At 36.2% G+C, this 21,394-nt stretch overlaps 1 protein-coding gene across 1 annotated transcript in view; it reads right to left on the reverse strand.

The window, feature by feature from the left end:
• LOC134535842 (condensin complex subunit 3) overlaps nucleotides 1-21,394 on the reverse strand; it is a 63,535-nt gene that overhangs the window by 17,744 nt on the left and 24,397 nt on the right. The window contains exons 5-13 of the mRNA XM_063375166.1: nucleotides 18,474-18,701; nucleotides 16,968-17,109; nucleotides 11,637-11,831; nucleotides 10,027-10,143; nucleotides 7,303-7,522; nucleotides 6,096-6,263; nucleotides 3,475-3,615; nucleotides 1,159-1,263; nucleotides 958-1,063 (exon numbers count right to left, since the gene is read on the reverse strand). Coding sequence (XP_063231236.1) covers nucleotides 958-1,063; nucleotides 1,159-1,263; nucleotides 3,475-3,615; nucleotides 6,096-6,263; nucleotides 7,303-7,522; nucleotides 10,027-10,143; nucleotides 11,637-11,831; nucleotides 16,968-17,109; nucleotides 18,474-18,701 — 1,422 coding nt within the window. The remainder of the gene's footprint in view (nucleotides 1-957; nucleotides 1,064-1,158; nucleotides 1,264-3,474; nucleotides 3,616-6,095; nucleotides 6,264-7,302; nucleotides 7,523-10,026; nucleotides 10,144-11,636; nucleotides 11,832-16,967; nucleotides 17,110-18,473; nucleotides 18,702-21,394) is intronic.

The following is a 21,394-nucleotide window of genomic DNA, read 5'->3' on the forward strand; positions in this document are numbered from 1 at the left end:
TTCCCATTACAAGAAGGTTCAAGGATGAGTCCTCAATTAAAAACACAAAATTTACCAAGAGCATTTTAGTATATGTATGTATTAATTTTAAAGTAAGCATTTGTCAAATTACATACCCCATAGCACCCAAAACATTTCTTGTTCTTGAGTTATGGAATAAAAAACTATGCTTGCAAGAGGCATGTGGCTGGCCACAAAGACCACTGGGTCAGGAACGCAACTGACGAAATAACACGTAACGCAAAGCAGACTACAAAAGTACATAATTGGGGACTTTCCCCATCTGTAGTTGTCTCTCACTGGCCTTGAAAGTGCATCTCTTAGGGCTTCCTTACATGCCTTTTTAACAGCTGTACAAAATATCTTTACAGAAAAAACTTGGTGGTTCCCTGGCATAAAGTCATCCCTATGAGTCTGGGTTATCACATCTGTTTCTCTCACACAAATTGATCACAGTACAGAACCTGCCGGCATTTCTCTATGACTGATAAACTATCTTTTGGGCAGGCACCACGGTGTGGCACATCTTCCGTCCTAGCCCATATTATTATTCTAAAATGTTCTTAAGGCATTACAATTGCTTACAAACCAATCCAGATGTCAAAATTACTCAACTGAAGCAAAATTAAAACTAATTAAATAAGTAAAAAAACACTTTTGTGCATCGTATAAATCAGTCAGTAGACTGAAGATACATAATCATGGACATTAAAATTATAGAAATATAACTTAACCAAGTACGCATAAAGTTATTCTAAATAATAAAAAAAAACTTACTATTTAATAAATAAGGTCACCATTGAACACTTAAAACAGCTGATGTCCAAATGCGGTATACCGAGAGCTAAGACGTGACGCATCAACAAGCATGAACACAGCACTGACCAATTGGCCACGATACGCAAGTCCACTGAGAATTCAGCACAGTGTTTCAGCGGCATCAACCGGTGGCATTACCTGCCGTGATCTCAATGTCGAAAGTCTCCAAGCCGTACTGAAGAAACAGGTCGAAAATTATCTTGATGGCCATCACGCACACTGCGTCGTCGTCACTGTTGGCGATCTGCCAACAGGAAAAAACTGACATCAAGGCAACGTACAGGGCATTGAGCAATGCAAGGAATGTTGTGGAGGGGGGGGGGGAGGGGGAAGACGTACCTGGAGGTAGAACACGAGCATGTGCTCCTTGGCGAAGTCCCTGTCGAGCAGACACATGGTGGCAAGGGCCTTACTGGCCAGCGGTCGCACCACCGGGTCCTCCACCTGGCCGGCAACCAATCACACAGCGTGAAACATGTGATGGAAACAGGTTCGACGGTTGTATAGCAGAGCATCACCTCTGTGGTAGCTAGGAGCCTGCAGATCCCGCGAGTGCCTGAGGAGTCTCAAGAGTAATGGGATGGGCCAGCTAATGCTCTGGTGTGGTGGTGGCTTCGAGAACTGTTCAGTGAAAAAATTCTAGACCGCACAAAAAGATTTATCTTAGCCAAAGGTACAGGGTTCCGCTCCTGGCTGAGTCTTGAGATTTCTCGCTTGTGGCATAATTTTCTTCCTTGATTCAGGACTGGGTGGCTGGGTATTGCGTTTTCTCTTGAAGTCCATACCGCGGCAGGTAGTGGCTAGCCACCGCACTTCCCTACAAGTGAACTCACTCTATGCTCGCAGGCGTAAATAATAACAAATAGTGATTGAAATTTATGGTGGGAATGATTAACAGATTAAATAAGGGCCAGCTCCTAGTATGCCAGTCACGTGAAGATCATCTGGCCTCACCCCTTCCCTGGCGGAAATGAGGAGGAAAAAAAAAATTTTTTGATGGTTGCAAAAATCATTTATGCATGTTGCATGATTTCAATTATTGTTGGGTCTAACCCCCCATCCATCACAGGATCAAAATTAAAAACTTTACAAAAAAAAATTACTATAACTACATACTACAAATTTTTAAAATACAGCATAACTAATAATTTTCCATTAGTTCTAACAGTAATACCAATTAAAAATGCCCCAAAAATATTTCATACAATCATTCTTTACTGCAAGGAATGGAAAAAAAATAGTTTTGCTATTTAAATTACTCCCAAACCTGGTGACAGCAACACCCTTAAGACTCCGAGAATATTGCCAGCAGCTCCCTGGCACATCACAGACTGCGCTCAGATTACCATTTGTCTGTGATCTTCAACTAGCAGATTGATGAACGTAAGTGACTGAGTTTGGCTGTGGTTCACCACGGGCTCTGGTTTCTAACTCACTCTTACATGACTGATTTTGGTTAATTTTACAAACACACAGAAGCTTGTCAATTTATTTATATTATTATAAATAATGCTAGACAGGCTTATGACAAAATATTTTATTTTATTGTTATAATGGAACATGTATCACATTTAATATTACACTAGCTTGGTGTGAGGTGTATTACAAAAACATATTTAATTATTTAATGTTATTAATAATAACCACATTTTTGTAAATAAACAGGATTTATCAAAATAAAAACATCAAAACCAAAATCACCTGTTTTAAAAAAATGAAATTGGCCAAAAATAGAACCATCATATATTGAATACGAACATTAACAGCCAGTGCGACATGGTTATTTTGATATTTCTGTAAAAGTTTAATCAGCATAGGACAGCCAACAATGCAGTCAGCTTAGTGAATTTCTCTAGCTTTAGTTATAATAATTGCTATATCTTATTGGATCTTTAAAACCAAAATAAAACATAGTCTATATCTGTCAGGAATAATGTAGTTTTATAAAATAATTTTTTTTTAAAACTGAACCAATAATTTTTGGGTTTACTACTTACAAACTCATGCTCCTTCTTTTAGATATCATTACTAACATTATAAATCTGAAAGTGTGCTTGTCTGTCCTTTTTTTACGCAATAACGGAGCAACGGATTGACATGATTTTTCGCATATGGACAGTTTATGGGCCGGAGAGTGATATGGACTATATAAAACTATATAATTCTATTGCTACGGGAGAAAATCAAAGGCGGTAGATAATAGACACACAGTCGTATAGTAAGGTCTGGCTAACTTCCTATTCTTCTCCTTGGCGAAACCCATCCACTTAGTGAAGCTTCCAGCGGCTAGCGAACTAAAAGCGCTAATAACAGTTTAGTTAAGAACTTATTTGCCTAGGGGTTACTTGTCTTTCCACAAAACAAAGCTGAAGATTGGTATTCCGGTTTTGCTGATGCATAGCCTTGATGCATGAAGATTGTGAAATCAATGGAACTTTAAAATAAAAATTTCCCGTTTTTCAAGTATATGTCCTACAGACTTGAAACTAAGTAGTGATGTTCTTTATATTATGATGTGTTTAGCCTGGGCAATGCCGGATACTTCAGCTAGTTAGTATATAATTATTACAAAATATTAATTAAGTTCAATGTAACTCCACTCGAACTTATCTAAGATTAGAAAGCTTTCAACCTGACTGTTGTAAACTATGTTACCTTCATGCAAGGCATCACGAAGTCAAAGCACAAAGTTCGCAGTTGAGGAGCCAGTGTGTCCAACTCCTTAGCTTGCATCATTTCATACACGATCATCAAGCACTTGGACAGAGTGGCTCGGTCGTTGCGCTCTTCTCTCCTCTGGAACAAGCACCAATCGCCATCGCAGACAGGCAATCACCCAAACACAACAAAACAAAACAACAACAACAACAACAACAACAACAACAACAACAACAACAACAACAACATTCAAATACAATTTAAAAAAGGATCTAAAGGCTCCAAAATTACAATTTTATGAAATTTGGCTAGCTTTTCTGTTTTTATTGGCATTCTGGTTTTAGTTTGGTATATGAAAATAATGTAATTACATGCTATTGCGTGTTGAATCTGATGATTCTTCAGCGGCAATTATTGCCACAATAATTGGGTGAATGCATTTTCATTTACCCCTTATAGCATAAGTTTGGTTGGATAGTGTAATTACATTCAGTTAGTGTCAAAAGTTAATTAGCTTATAATTTATATTAAAGATACACTGCAGATAAGTGTGATGAATATCAAATAAATACTACCGTTTTAACTGAATATAACGCTATGATGTTTATCAAAACTGCTGAAACTGAAAGGGTCGCAGGATAACAACAAACCTACATCTTTGCTGCTGGAAAAAATGTTTTGAAACGGTGCAGCGAGACAACTGTGTCAAAGTCATAGCCGGTGTCAGCGATGCTGCCAAAATGTGAAGTAACAGTGCTACTAGTCATCATTTGGGTCAGAATTAGAAGTAATTGTCGTTTGTTTGGTTGCTTGTGCTTTGTTTTGCATTGTAGGAATGTGAAAGTTTTTTAAGGCATATTGTGCAGGCCACCATTATCACTGGAGAAGCCAAAGGAGAGATGATTTTGATACCACGTATTCCCACTATCCCTATAAATTTACCTTTCCAGTTCAAACGCTTACAGTTACCCTTTGAAAGTGGCATTTTCAATTACGGTTAACAAAAGTCAAGAACAAACACTAAAAGTGGCAGGAATACATCTCGGCACCGTATGTTTTTCCTATGGACAGCTATATGTTGTTTGCTCGCTTGCATGTACACAGAAAAAAGTAAATCTCGAAACAATTGTTTACAGATGTACGTATTGCAGTAAGTTTTAGGGCTCTCAAAACACCCCAAAACTATAACATTCTTTTAACCCCATGTTGAGGCCCTTTGTCTCATACATTAGCCTAACATTAGTATCTCTTGACAGTGTGTTGAGAAAAGCTTTCCATTAATGTGATTTTGATAACTGAGTTTTTTCCAACTTTTTTGTTTGTTTTAGTTCTATAATAAAAACAGTAATACATGCAAAAGTCAATCTTAGTGCGATCATAGGCCAAATTCTAAAGCATGACAACAAATAATAAAATTTGCCGAAGTGCCAATCGGACTCGAGCTAAGAGTTGCATAGAGTGGTGGTACGGCACCCTTGACGCACGAGTTCGACTTGCACTTGATGGTTTGTTAGTTAAATTTAACTGTTAAACTGCGGATTAAACTGCAGGGTGCAGCTAGTTATGTAATATAAATAACACATTAATAATCACACATTTTCAAAGCAATCGTCCGTAACTGCTTGGCTCATGGGTTTTATCGGCGTTAAGGTGAAGGGTTCACCAACGTTTCATTTGAATTTGCAGTCGCTATCTTCAGGATAGTCTACTATTGGAGGTCTTAGAAGTTCTATTGCATTTGTAAGTGTCTTTTCTGATTGACTGCAGCTGTGGAACCATCAGAGGCATCTTTCCTGTTTCTACAGCCAATCAAGAAACACAAACCTCTCACAGGTGAGTGCATTTAAAGGTGAGAGAACTTCCAAGACCCACAGAAGGAGTCTGCTCTGCTGAAGATGGCGAACGAAAGTTGGTGAACCTTTCGCTTTCGACACAGTTCAAATCAACATGCCAAGGAACTTAAATAAAATAATATTTAAAATATTTTCTTGTTTTTATTTTTATTTTTCAATCAAATGAATCAGTAAAAATAGCAATGGAACAAAGGTACTAACATACAGACAGTACGAGTGGAATGGATAGAAGTACAGTAAGTCCTCTATTTACGTCGTACCGATTTACATCGTTTCGGATTAACGTCGCTAATGTTTGAGTACTCATGTTTCAATTTAAGTTGTCGCTGATTCACAATAACGTTGTTTACAATGACCGTAAATCTTTATTTTAAACAAAACACCGTATATAATTCGTTTATAATTCTTTGTTTCCTTCGGTAGTTAATTTATGCTATGTAGCGTAAGCTACATGTTCACCGCCTTATCATACATCATGAGGGACGCTTCCTGCTCTCCGCTGCTCTCCGCTGCTCTTCGTGCGGTGATGCAATACTACCAGCCCGCCCGCTCGGCCACCCATGTATCTCGCACGTAGAAGTGTTATCTACTTCCCGCAACGACACAGCATTTTCTCCTACCCCTTCCGGCCGACCTTGGGCCGTGGCCGGCCGGTGGCATGAAACATGGCTCATTTTGCGTCGTTTCTATTTACGTCGCGGTTTTCAGGAACGTAACCCCGACGTAAACCGAGGACTTACTGTACCATGTTTAGCATATCAGTACCTGCTCCTGAGTTACTGTTGGCTCTGCTGCATCTACCACCTGCCTCAGCTCATTCTGGACTGCGTCCAGCTTGTCCTTCAGCATCTGTGCCTGGATGAAGTCCTGCTTGCTTACCGCCTCTCTTTTATCTTCCTCCAGCTCGTTCAGCTTCATGCGCAACTTGGCTTGCTGCAACGTCACACACATGCGTGCTCGCTCAACACGGTGGATAGCAGCAGCACAGTCACACTTAACACTCACATGAGAAATGCGTAAAGCCGAAGGCTCGTCTCACACGCCGAGTTCCATACTTCATTTTCTTGTGTTTACTATTACTTAAGGGATTTTTCTGTCAATTTAGTCCAATTCCTCTCTTGCATTTGTTGTTGAGTGAAAATTTTTTCCCACCAGATATTAACAAAAAAATATTTTTGAACTGTAAAGATCACATTTAGTGATCTCCATGTCTACTCCTTAGTATCTATATCCCGGAGAACTTCAGCATTAATTAATTAGGTAACTTCATATGCTTCAAATACTAGCTCTATTCTAACACTTTACCTAGCTTTGATTAGACGTGAAGTAGAATATTCTTCATTAAACTGGAATAATATAAACAATTCAGATAATGACAAAATTAAAAAAAAAATTAATTTGTAGGTCTATTACATTATCACCTACCTGTTTTAGATTCCCTTTCTGATCATAAAATTTATGTATATGTTTTTTTGTATACAATTGAGTTTCCAAAATATTTCCAGAAGAAATGGGTACTTCGAAATCTACATATGCCTGTAGGCTTTGACGAAAGGGATTTTCTTATTGTTTGTCTTTAATTATTGTATCTTTGTTTGCTTATTTGTTTTTTTGTATTTTTTGTTGTCACTGTTAATAGGTGATACTCTTTTCCTCATGTGTTGGCCATTTGCGAATGTTTTCCCTGCTATGGTACCGACGGGGATGGGGTCCATATATTTGCAGTGACAACCTTGTATTTGTCTGTATGTTCCGTGCCCACCATAAAAGCCTAAAGGATGTTGGTGCGCATGTTACAATTTTAAATAAATAAGCAAATAAAGATGTAATTACGAACACACATAATGCAAGTGAGGAAAACCCCTTAAAAACAACAGAGAAATACAAGAAATGAAATAGCCAACATGGCAAGTGAGATGGAGCCTTAATGACAAAAGAGAACACAGCTGACTCGGGAGTCAATACAACTTGCCTCCACGTCCCGCTGAATACGCTCGGCTGCTGACATCTGCTCCACGTGCGTCACCTGCACCAGCGGCTGGTGGATCTCCGAGATCACCTCGGCCAGGTCCTGCAGTCTCGTGGAGATCGTCGGCACCACTCGGACTAAAGTGTCCACCAGCTGGCTTATTAGATTGCCGGTAACGTTGTCCTTCATCAGCATATCCAGAATCTGCTGCTTCAGACAAGACCTGCAAGCATTGTGACAATCCTGTGTGCACATACAGCAGAGTCTCTGTTGACTGAGCTTTGATTAACCAAATTTATGTACTATCCGAGGAAACCAAAAGTATCATTAACCAAAAAGACTATTGAAACATTTGTTTGAGTACCTAGGTAATAATTTATCTGTTGTCAAAATCACAAAGAAAATTAACCTCAAAGATGCCATTTAATGATTGGGCGAATCATGGAGCGGCGTGAAAGAATTTACACTGAAGAAAAGCTGGAAAAACATCACCCTGGAAAATAATACCACTGGATCAACTGAAAACCAAGACGATTTCCTTATTCTATTCGTGTTAGCAGAGATTTTTCTCATTCGAGTTTGCTGCGGTCCACATTAACTCGGTTAATCGAGTCTCTACTAAACTTATATTTCCAATAGAGTATTTTTTTTATCAAAGGGGCGTAGTTACACCAATCCCTCACTTGGCACGACCAATGTGTTCTTAAAATTGTTCGTGTTATCCGAAATTGCATATTCTGAAGCATTGGTCTCCATAAGTAGCAAGGGTAATTTACTTAATGTGTTAAAAAATGTAATTCTTTACGTACTCTAAATGCGTTGAATAACACTCAACGATATATGTGTCGCACCATTTATCTTTATAAGCCTACCTTTGCATACTTTGTATGACAAATATGACACCACGTACCAGGAGATAGTTATTGTTAGTCAGCTGGTTGACTTAACCTCCGGGGTGTGATCCTCACCTCACGTCGCGTACCTAAACCACGAACTTTCCAAACCATCCTTTACTGGCAGTGAAACTGATATTACTGTCAGTATATTTACATTTAAAATTTTCCAAAATTAAAGTGCTTATTCGTGTATCATTGCTTGGTTCATATCAATCCTGTCAGGCCAGTGATTTTTTTCAATGCACCATTCATTCAACAACCTTTTCCATGTGAATCATCTGTTGATTTCTGTTCCGGTATCTGATGTCAAATATATTCTAGCTAGTACAACCAACAGCATCAGACTTATATAAATGTTTGATATAATCCTTCTTTCGTACGATTGTGTGCACAGTTGACTTGCTTAAAACTAAAGTGCAAACCAACATAACTGTGGCCTTCATGACAATCTGCACTAATACTTCTAGTTTTTTCTCAAATACTTGAACACAATGCATTATGCTCTCACTTGGAAGCCATGATTCCAATATGATTCAAACTGCAGGTGCCTGCACACGTACAGTTACTGGCAGACAAATGGGCAGACGTTGCTTTGAGTTAGTGCGAGTTTCCTGGCAATGGCTAGAATGAAGTTCATCACGGCCCGGTCTGTGGCGAGGTGACAACTGTATGGCCCGGCGGCATACACACGGACATATAAAAACATTTGGTCCTTTACACTGTATTGCTGCAACTTAACTCGCCATAGCTTATGTTTGTACAACCGTCAATAGTTTAGTCAGACCTGAGCACACATCTCTTGCCCCCTCGTATAGCTAACTGTATGCCACGGTAAATCTGTTGTTTACCAAGTTGAAATATTCTTTGTGGCGTCATGCCCATATTTATTTTTGCCTGTGGCGATTTCGTGCAAACTGAAATTTACAGATAAGCTATTCAAGACTGGGGCAGTAAAATTAACATTGGCGCTGAATAATTTTGCACAATCTAAAGATGTGCTACCTAAGTGAGGGATTGGTGTAATGCAAAATATTTCTTGGACATGTGGAAATTTAAATTGACTGATTGTTACTTGAGTGGTACAATGAATTAAGATCAAATACTTATAGGGATAATCTACATTACAATTAAACTACATGATGACCAAAATTTTTTCACAATATTATTTAACTGAACTGTACCTATAAAAATTTGGCAATTTTCACAATTTTAAGAAGTAACAAACAATTACTGAAGTAAACAGTAGACATAAGAAGACATTTTATTCAACCTTGCTAACAGTAAATAAAGCAATGCATATCACAAGGTATAAATGTACATTTTTCTTAATTTTTACTGGAAAATGTATAAATTACAATTAACATATACATTATTTTAAGAGTTAAAAACTCACACTTACACAGGTACTATTTAATTTCTCACTAAATATGATTTCATATTATAGTGGCATAGGAACAGCTACAGTGCTTCAGGTACCTTTGTAATAATTAATATAGATTCTTCTCAGGGCATCAATCAATGTTTTGTTCTAATTGCATTTAAGTAATAATTGTCAATTATTTTGCCTGAAACATTCGACCCCACCTCGACTGATCAGCCACACTGAGAATAAATTTGACTGCAAACTACTATATGAACATTTTTCAGACTAATATTTAATATTTTGTTGTAACTACTGATAACCTAAGTTTTCACGACACTTTCAATTCCATTGGAAAATCCTTTATACAGGAATATGAAAAAAGATAAAAAATATTTGAGAATAAATGTCCACAACTAGAAAGCAATGTGACCAAGAAAAAAATACAATAAATATGTTGTGCGTTCTTACCTTCCCATCTCATCTGAAAGGTCAAACACAGACGTCATCTTCAGAAGCTGTACCAAAATCATTTCATGCTTGACACCAGGCAATTTTTCAGAGTTTCCATAGTGTAGCAAAAAGTAACTGGAAGAAAAAGAAATACAAATACAAACCCTGCAAAGCTGATCTGAAAGTCATCAATCTCATTCACATATCATGGAATCATCACAGCTGAAATTGGAATCTTAACTGCCAGTGATCTTCTGATGTAAAAAGTAAGAACAAAAAGCAGAGAAAAATTATTGGGTAGCACATAAAACATTTGCAAATAAACTGAGTTTACCTGAGGGGAAAAAAAAATGTGATGCAGTTTTAACAGAATTGAGATACTTTATCACCATAAATTCCTGTTTTACAAGGGATATCCAATTGCAATACTTTTTTCAACATAAAGGTTTTAAGGTGTGAATACATAAATAATCATTTAGAGCAAGGTAAAAATAAGAAACAGATTTTGATAAATTTGAAATATGTATATTAAATTTAGTATATGTATTACTGTTTCAACTAAACAAAAGTTGGCCTGAAGTGTAAAGCACTTATTGGAAGCACAAAAATTTAGAGGATATTTAAATAGCAAACAAAAATACGAAGGAAACAATATATTAAATTTTCAAAAACCAACAAACAAATTTTTACATCAAAAAAGTGATAAATAACATACCATTTTCTCGAATTCAAATCATTAAGAGTATCTTAACTCCTCAAAATGCACCCTTCAAATCTGAATCTAAGCCTCCATAATTAAAAAACTGAAGATATTAACTATGTTGTTCAAACATTTAAGACATGAAATACATTCCACAACTTAAGTTTCTAAAATCAATAGGTAGATACCATAATTATATTTACATAATTAAATCTTGAAAGTACAACATATATTAGGGAACAGTAACAGGACCTACGAGTTGTCAGAACTGAATTTTCGAACTTACCACACTTCCTCAAATATTGTTCTTTGAATATTTTTTCTCAAATATAAAAGCTTTAGAATACTAAAAGTTTGATAGTATTTGAGAATTTAAGGATTTTATTAATCCAACATCCAAACTTTAATCTCCATGTGAAAAATAGACATCAATATGGGTTGCGAAAAAAAGTTTGTATATTGTTCACCCTTTCAAAATAGGTTTTCTTAGGAAGAATAGTATTAGATAAAACTGTGCCACGGAGGTATATAAAAATATATTTAATACATTGCTACTTGCACCTTGAAGCATGTCTTGCATCGTTACAGTCTATAAAAATTGAAAATGAACACTGTGTATGGAATTATATTAAACTTTGCCATGGAGGTAAAGAGATAACTTAAACAATTCCGCTAGCTCATTGATTCGCGTCCTGCATTGTTACTGAAATTCCGAGTTTTCCATGTTTCTCAGCATTTTGTGTTCCTGACGAGCTGGCCAGCAAATCCTTCCTTGATACCTATAGAATCCCCGCCTTGGCTTTAAAAGTTCGTCATTAATTTATCCTTAACACATAAGATCACAATGCCACAGAACTCGCTGGCCTGATAGGCGTAACGCAGAAGCTAAGCCTACGCCACTGAACCGAGCGCGAGGCGGGGCACAGACCTCTTGAGGAAGTCCACGTAAGGGGACAGGTTGGGCACCACCTCCTCCAGCGTCTCCTCTTGGCCCTCGGCCTGTAGGTGCTCGGCCAGGCAGCGCCAGAACAGAGCGCTCTCCAGCGTCAGCCCCTCCACGGGGACCAGTCTGTCCTTCTGGATCGCTTTCAAGGTGTCGAGGGCATCCCTCAAGTGCTCGTGCCTGCACCGACACAGGCAACCACTTACTTCATTTATATCTACCAATCAACACACACAAGCCATCATTCGTCTATTCCCATAAGCCACCACTGGAACATAACTAGAGACCCGCGAATTTCGCAGATTCATTTTGTGTTATGCTAAAATTCAAATAATTATACCTTAGTGCTGCTTCTGTCATTGGTCAACTGTTAATCTGGAGGACTGGGGGCCAATTAGAGACACTCCCTCGTAGAAGTGTCGAATCACAAGGCCACCCAGTCGAGACGACCTCACGAGTCAACAGCCAATGAACAGTTGGCATCTGCCCGAGTGCGTAGAGGATATCGGAGTCTATCCTGGAGGTCTCATTGAATCCGCGAAATTCACGGGTCTCTGAACATAATGTCTGTATGCATACTTATAAAAAAAGGAAAATTGAAACATGTTTAGTAAACAATTTAATGGTCAGTAATTCATAAATATTTTATGCCTATAACCTACTATACTTCCATATATCACTGTGGAAGAAATTAAAAGTTACACGTATTTAATATACATAGTAAGCCCGAGCTCACCTTACACAAATTACTATAGAGATGTTTTCTAATAAACAAGGAAATGCTATACTTATTTATCACTAAAGAGTATAGCCATACATATTACTATAAGGATATTTTTTGATACATATCCATGGGCGCACTATGCCAATCCAAGATGTTAAAGTATTGTCTTATACATGGCTTTACTCCTAGCAAACGAGAAAATATTAGTGTCTTGAAATTTAAATTGAAGATTACTAAAAACATTTTTAAAAATTTTAATGTGGTCTCCGTTATCAGTTATATTAACTTATAGTTATATTAACCTTTTTTTAAATTTAAATGTAGAGCTATTTACCAGTTAACTTGTTTTAAATTTAATGAGATGCCTTTTTTTAGTATTTTTAATTTAAATTGTGGCACCTTTTATGTAGTTTTATAATTTAATTTTGGCGACTTTTAGAATTTTGAATATGACACCAGCAACTATAAAAATATTACTATAATATTACTATAAACTATTACTAAACAACAATTATTACTATAAAAATCATGGTGGTCTGACTCCCTATTAGATTACAGTCGGCTCCTTTATGCCTATAACCTAGGTACTTTATGAAATTTTGCAGCACTATTGTGGAGTTACATTCCACAAAATTGGAATATATTTATTGTTTAGCCAATATATTTTAAATTATCCTGCTCTAAGCAATATTTGTAGTCATATCAATAGAGGAAAAATAAAATTTCTTTTGTGCCATTTATGAAAATTTAATATTTGCTATATGAAAAAAAGACAGTTGTTGATTTAAGAACTTTTTGAGGTACTAGAAATTTTTTTCAACTAGAATGTTCTGATAAGTCTTGTGAAAAGGAAGCTCATTTTTGATCTGGAAATGATACCACAGAATATAATTTGAATTTATAGTTATATAAAGAAGTTACCGTTTAGTAATTTTTATAATCAATATTATATTAAGAATTGGTATAACTTTGATAATTATTAGGTAATATAAACAAATTTATAGTCATACTTCCTTGTACCAAGTGATGGTGTAGAACATGGGTTTAAATGGCTGTCATTTAGGATTATTGTTCTACAAAGACTTTCTGCAGCTACAATCTCTACATTGTGTTGCTGCTCTACAAAGAATTTCTGCAGCTACAATCTCTACATTGTGTTACTGCTCTGCAAGTACTATCTACAGTGTTCATGTGTCAACTGTGCAGCAAATATTGACTTTAACGAATCATCGCTTCTTAGACAATTTGGAACTCCTACTTGAGAATAATGATATACTAGCCTCGTAGATATCGACCGACAATTGAATGGTGTGAAATTGAACATGCTACAATTATATCCTTTTATGTGCTTGATGATAGCATGTTCGCCTCCATACAATATGTAAAATTATGGTAAAGGAATTGTGTAAAAGTGTTGTTATAATTGCTCAATTGGTATTAGAATTTCAACTATAAATGATCCTACATATTTTCAATATTATTGCATATATAACATACTTCTTAACTTCATTTGTTCTTCATGATCTTAAATTCAAAACTACAAGATTTGATTCTGTATTAATCTACACTTCTATAAGAGTAACTTGTTATAGATATGCTGCTATACTGCATTGAGCTTAGCTTTTTTATTTGCACTTAATAATTTTTTATTTATAGTAAATACTGTTTACATGATTTTTTTTCTTCTTTTGTACATGACTCATAGTTTACCTGGTTGGAAATGTTCAAATACTGAGTAGGAATTGGCATGGTAATGCTAATGTCTAAAATTATCATTAGTCATTGAAATAATAATAAAAAAATAAGTTATTGTTTTTTTTTTTTTTTTGCTAATCATTGTAATTGTCAGTGTTACACCCATGGAAGTCCATTTAACAGAATACCGGGTATTATCATAATTCTCGAGTCAGTAGCCATTTACCTATTTTCAATATCTATCTCAGATACATATTAGAATCACAGGTAAATACTGTATGTATATTGTAATCTCATATTGGCGCCCGATTGTTTGGTGAAACATAAGATTTTTTTTTTTTAACAAATGTGGGATAACTAATTTATAAGAGTAACCCTTTACTATAAAAAAGATGGTGGCCTCTGAGTTTAAACTTGACGTGCTTCTGGTGTTTAAATTTACAGCCACTACACAAGATAGCAGCCTTCAGCAGACGATAGTATTTTAGAATTTTTTAAATTAGGCGCCAGTAAACAATATGGCGATCCATAGCAGACAACTGTATTTTATAATCCAAATTTTGCACCTCCAACCACAGCATTTATTCCTTATTTAATTCTCTCTCTCTCTCAACAAACACTCTGGTCAAGTGGCTAACGTCATGGCCTACCTATTTATGTCGCTGGGCTCAGGATGCTTGCGCCACAATGAAGATTTTTATTCTTAAAAATAACACCAGCACTCCCTTGTTACCAAAACATGGACCAAAATGGCCACCACTGTCTGTCATGTCAGCAGCAGATAATTCCATGCCACATGACAACCACCTGAGGAGCTGCAATGTGGCCATGTAGCCACACCCCTCCCTCGCCATCACGTGGTGCCATGCCCACCTGTAGAGAACCACCTGTAGCTTTGTTTACATCTGGCCCCAGAACTCCCTTGGTTACCCTAGCCTACTTATAATTTCCCTCCTTTTCATTTTACTGTATTTTGCATCAATTTTTCTTTGACTACTGTGAAATTTTGAAGGATAAAAATTTCACTGCATGTTAAAATTTGATTCAAAAAATATTTAATATTCATAAATTTGATATTTGATTTGAATAAAAAAAAAAAAAAAAAAAAACAGGGTTCACAGAAGCCTTATATTAGCAAATCTTTGGTAAAAGTTTGTTGAAAATATTTGAGACGAAACATAATATGCAAGAGCACTATCGTGATAAATTTACAGGAAAATAATAGAAATCAAATAGTCAAAACGGTGTGCACGACTGAGTCTTAAGTAGAAAAACCAACGCTTATTTTTTAAGTATTTAAAATAGCATTAAAAAGGTTATTTTAAATACTTAAAAAATAATGATGAATAAAAAAACCAATTAAAATTGTGCATTTACATGGTCTAAAAAATTTATATTTAAAATAAAAATAAATTAAGTTCAACACTAATCATACGAAAACAGAAACACTCAAACTCTTTGGCTACAGTAGAACTATCTATATAATTAGGTACATAAACTTTGTAAAAGGGTACAGGGGTACATGCACATCTATTCATAACTCAAGGATATGTATCTGCACACAGGTACCTAGGAAACAAAACTTTGTCTGTGTGTATGGATGTCTTGTCCTTTGTTTCTTGTTTCTTTATGTATTTGTGTATATTTTGTATACGTCGTGCCCACCACTAAAGTCCCTGGACTATTGGTGCGCATGTAACAAAAAATTTAAATAAATAAATAAATAAATAAAATAAATAAATTATGAATTCGATAGAAAACTTGTTTATCTTTGTAAAACAAATTCCACTTTTTGCAATTTTTGCCAATATTATTGCATTACTGCAATTCAGTCTCAAACTCTTTTCTTGACTACAGTTACCTAATTATGCCACTTCTGTTATCTAATAGGTAATAGCCATAACTACTATATCACTGTCATAACTATGTATTCAAGATAAAGGTTAGTCCAAATGTCTTAACATACCCAAGCATATATACAAGGTTACCATTTCATACACTCAATAGAATACTATACACTAAACACCAAGATGCACACACATATAGAGTAGGCTAGAATAGGCGGTAAGTATAGGAGAAAGATCAATGCTCATAGATATCTCTCTCATGCTCAAGCGGACAAATAATGACCTTGCGCTCATACGCATAGCGACCCTTTATGTGTGTCTGGGAGGATGTTTGGCTCCTCAGATTGGACTGGCTGCTTACAAAAAGTATTGAAATAGTTCCCTGAGTATCATATATAAAATCAAGACTGAGATTATAAGTAAAGTTACATAATTTTTTTGGGAGCTTTAAAGCGTCTGGTAGAAGTTACAGCCGACGGAAAGTGCGTGGCAGTATTGATTATTAATTTTTAACAATATTTTCTTAAACATATGTAAAAATCAGCACTGAGACTTAAAGAAATGTAAGTACCGTACTGTTTTTACCTACCTTTAGCACCTGGTACCTGCAAATTGGCAGTCGGCCCAAGCTAGCAGATAATATACTAACAATACTTTATCCCATACATTTTATTTGTGAGAAAATAAGTAATGTCTGGGGGGCATGGAATCTTGAACTAATACAAGTCCATTTTATATGCTTCTTGGTACAGTTTAAAACGTAACTCTCTCTGAGCATGCCTAACTGCCAGTCTTTACGGTAAGGAAGCGGTCTCTCGCTAGCCACACTGCAAGTCAGCGGTTCCCGCACAACGGCCAGTCAGAGCTGAATCATACGCATGCCTATCTGCGGTGGAAGGCCAGGACAGCAAGCTCTGAGCTGACGAGGCAGATGCACTGTCTTGCACAGCAGGCTACCTTATAATAACTACAATATTAAAAAATAAAGAAATAAAACGTGAAAGCACCAACAATGTGAAATAATGTTCTGAACTTCTTGTAATTACTTACTGGAAGAGGGTCTTCAGAACCAATTCTCCCAAATCAACACTATTTTCCAGGTACAATGCGTGAAGGAAATCCAGATACTTTCCTTCCATGCATGTGAGCCAGGTGGGTAAAAATTGGTGCGACACAAAATTTCGTACTGTTTCTGCAAACAAAATTAAAAACAATAATATTAATTGTATGTTACAATATTAAAGATACAAGTTACTTAATAAGTAAAAATAAAAATAAATATATTTAGCCATTAAAATAAAAAAATAATTTAAGGTAAAAATCTAATCAATAAGTTAATAGTTTTAAATGTTCAGAAAATTTAAGTACCTGAAAATGTATGTATAATTGAAAAATGGGAAATTCTTTAAACTAGCAAACTTTACTCTAATACTTTTGATGATAACAAAATCTAATGTGAAAGTCATCTGAAGCAGTATTAAAATACAATTCCTATGTCTGTGTGAATCGTTCAATTATTGAACACCTCCCGGTTAATTAGAAGCCAGGACCTTGACCGCAAACTGCAATGCAGAGCGTTTAGCACTCTGTCGCCATGGTGATGGGTCCACCGCACTTCAGAGTCCTTTGCGCAACTATGCTAAACCCACCCATTACATCACTGAAGAGTTCCTGGGGAATAGTTCTGTAACTGTAACTGAAACACACACAGCTCATTTTACAGCTACAATTTAAAAAATAAACAACACCTAAGATATTAAAAATATATATTTTTTTTTTCAGCACATAAAGACATCACCTGTAATAAAAATGAATACTAACTAAAAACACTTTCACTTGTACATTCATGTTAGTAGCTGAAATATCTTTAGTATAAATTTATTAACTATTTTTATTAAAAACTAAATTTTAGACCAACAGCCTTATTGATATTTAAAAACTACCCACCACTTATTTTTAAATAATTTCTAGTTAACACTATATCTTATTAGTTATTACTAAATACAAGATTTTTATTGTTTTATTTATGGTCCAATTTCATTTTTATAACATAAAATTTTGGTGGTATTGTTTTAATTTTTATAAATTCTGTTTATAATACTTATTCCCCAAGAAAGTGTAATGCTGACATGCTTCCTTTTTACAATAAAATAATTTATAATAAATAAATAATAAATTAAAAATAAAATTTAATTGGCAGGTATTTTGAGTTTAAAAGTGATTGAAAGAGGGGAAAAAAAAATACCAATTTCTAATTTATGAACTGTGGTACAAACTTTTTATGGATATGATGGTATTCGTTGAATTATTTAAAGACTTTTTTTTGTTATTAAATTATTTTTTTGGTTGTATGATGCTTAATTTCACGATTTAACTTGCATTTAGGTGTTTACATGGTGTATAACTTGCATTTCGCCGTTATATTGTGTGTTGACATAGTTTGCGGTGTTACTTGGTTTTATCCAAATCCAACACACAATCTTGTCCCTATAAAAAGCCTTCGGATCCTCTGCTTCTCGACCCTCCCGAGGCAAGCCCCCGCGGTGGACCACTCACCCGACCTGTCCTTGAGCCCGTCGCTGAGCAGCTGCACTCGCTGCTTGATGCTGAAGGCGCGCAGCTTGATGGTGGCCACCTTGGCGAACGCCTGGCGACGCACGCCGTCCTTCACGTCCCGGGTCCGCTGGATGACGTACGGCACCGTGATGTTGGACTTGGCGATGATGCGCAGCACAGCTCTTCGCACCTCCATGCTCGGGTCGTTCTCCATGTGGAACAACAACCCTTCAACACAACACACAGTTACAGACGAGATTTCACGGTTCCAGTCTTAGGACAGTTTTGTCTTCGAAACAGCAGATTTCTGTTTTATTTTCATATATTGATATTCAGTGGCGGATCCAGGATTTTGGTTTGGGAGGGGCTTGACCCAGCTGAGGCTAGGCTTTATCAAGGCAAACACTAAAACAATAGTGGACCCATATGCTTTTGGAGGGGGCTTGAGCCCCTTAGCCCCCCCTCTGGATCCGCTACTGTTGATATTGTTCATAAAATGTGTATTATTCAACAAATATAAAACTAAAACAATTCTTAGTACTTATTTCACCAAAATGGTCTTATTTTGATTTGACACCTGATGAAATATGTACAGTAAAATCGTTAGTGATAATAATAAGAATGTCTAGAACAGAAACTACTCAGAATAATTAAAAACAAATCATGAAATTTTTTTGTGATCGAAACATGTGCCGTCATTAATGTAAAAACCGTATTGCTAATGTAAGAGAATATAATATTAATGTCTTCCCATTCAATTTAGATCATAAATTCTAGTACAAAATTAATGTGTCATAAATTACAGTCAATTAATTACATTAACCATGAAAAAAGATTGATTTTTTTTAAAAATTGTAATTAAGTTTTGTCTTATTGATTTCATGTTTTTAGTTACATTTCAGTGCTAAATGGAGCATAAACTTGTATTTTGGCATGCTTTGTGGTGTTAGTTGGGTTTTATCACAACTCCCATGCATCTACACTACAGAAAGAAGATTTTTTTTTTAAAGGTTTGGTTTACCACAAAACTGACATCTTCAGGAGCCCCACTCTCTTACTTCAGTTAATTTCCGTAAGTTTTCCTGGTCCCAATTAAATTTTTTCAATACATATTACTATCAAAACACATTACAACAATCATACATAAAATGCAGAATCAACATTTTGTTTTCCTGCAGAATAAACAGTAATTTCCAGCATCACATAACTAAAACTGATAGTCTGGAAAAAAGAAGAAAAACATTTGTTTGATCTAACTTTGAAACAATGGGCCTGCATACTGATTATGATCGGGTGAAAAAATTTGAAGTTTGACTGTGTTTCAAATTGATACACAGTTGTTTGTATCATTAGTAAAACTCACATATGGATTATTAACAGCACAAAAATTTATGGTTACCAGTTTTAAGACGACAATATATTTCATAGTATGAAAAATTATTGATACTATTTTGTACCTAATATATTTTCCAGGCAGCTTTTAAATATCATTGGGTTTTCATTTTTTTCCAGATTTGCCGTGTTTGTGGGAACCGTGATCTTTTCTCAACAAACAGTTAATAATGTAATTTGTTATTTGTGTTGCGAACATAAAATTCAAAAAGAAATACATATCTAAAGTGGCCTTAGTAAGGATATAATGGAGAACGGATCACGGCTGTTGCACAAGGGGTCACCACTTGAGCAGGAAGGGTAGATCATGATGTGTCACTCACACTAAAGCATATCACGTCAATCAGAGCCACTCTCTAGCCAGGGTGAACCCTGTTACCTCCCCGTAGTCCTGCTGACTCACCGACTCATCAGTGAACAAAAGTCAGCTATTGCTGGACAACCCCTAAGCCCCAGGCATCCTTAGTTATCTGGAAGGCATAACTGAACACCACAATGAGCTTTAACACTTTCAGGAAGATCTGTGTGCTTAATTCAAGCACAGTGCTTCACGAGCAGCAACTTTCCATTATCTTAGATACATTTGCTGATTATTTTCATATGTATTTTGATATATATGACTGAAAACAAAAAAACTTCCGAGCTAAATAACCATGCAGGGACAAGAATACATACTCAAAAAAATGGTGAAAAATATCAATCAGGCACATTAGACAGTGCATAGTTTGCTGGTCTTGAAAGTGGTAACCATGACAACATAATGGCTACAGGATAATGCGCAAGATAGTTCGGATATAAGATACAGGATAAGTCTAGATGGAGAATGTGCAGACGAGAGTAAATCCAAAAGCACCGCAACATTGTTAGACTATGAACGGAAAATTGCTGTTTGGACTTGTGTATGTTTGGACTTGTGATATTTTTTAATTTGTGTAAATATGTTGGGACCTTGAGATATTCCTTATATCAAGACTGTGTTTGAACTTCCCGCGCTACTGGCTGCGGTAGCGCCACTAGCTGGCAGTGCCGGCAACTAGTCAGTCTTTGTTATCGCGCCGCCGCGGTAAGTCGTTCCGTCAGGAAGATGGTGTTATCAGTCCACAGTCAAAACATTTGGTCCTCCGGGCCGGATCTTGCCGGCGTGTTTAGTCTCTCAAGAAATAGTTTCGTAGGTGTTTAGTTTACTTCGTCGGCGTGCGTCGATATGCATCGTTCAGTTCGAGTGTGGTCCGTTGACGTCTGAAGTGCATTGATCATATTTGTTTTGTACTCTGATGAAATTAACTTGCTCGTGTAAATGTATCAGACGTGAAGCACCCTATTGTTGTGTTTGTCACGGATTTGGAAATTATCGTATTTGTCCTGAGTGCGCCGCGCCGTGACTTTAACCTCTCCTTTGTATTACGTCGCCTTCCTTTATCATTGTTCAGGGTCCGTGACCTTTCCCTTGTTCTCGTCTCCTTTGTCCATAGTGTCTCGTCGCTGCCTTTGTCCTTTAGTGTCCTGTCGCTGCCTTTGTCCTTTAGTGT

Source organism: Bacillus rossius, chromosome 10 (assembly GCF_032445375.1).
Source record: "Bacillus rossius redtenbacheri isolate Brsri chromosome 10, Brsri_v3, whole genome shotgun sequence".
NCBI lineage: Eukaryota > Metazoa > Arthropoda > Insecta > Phasmatodea > Bacillidae > Bacillus > Bacillus rossius.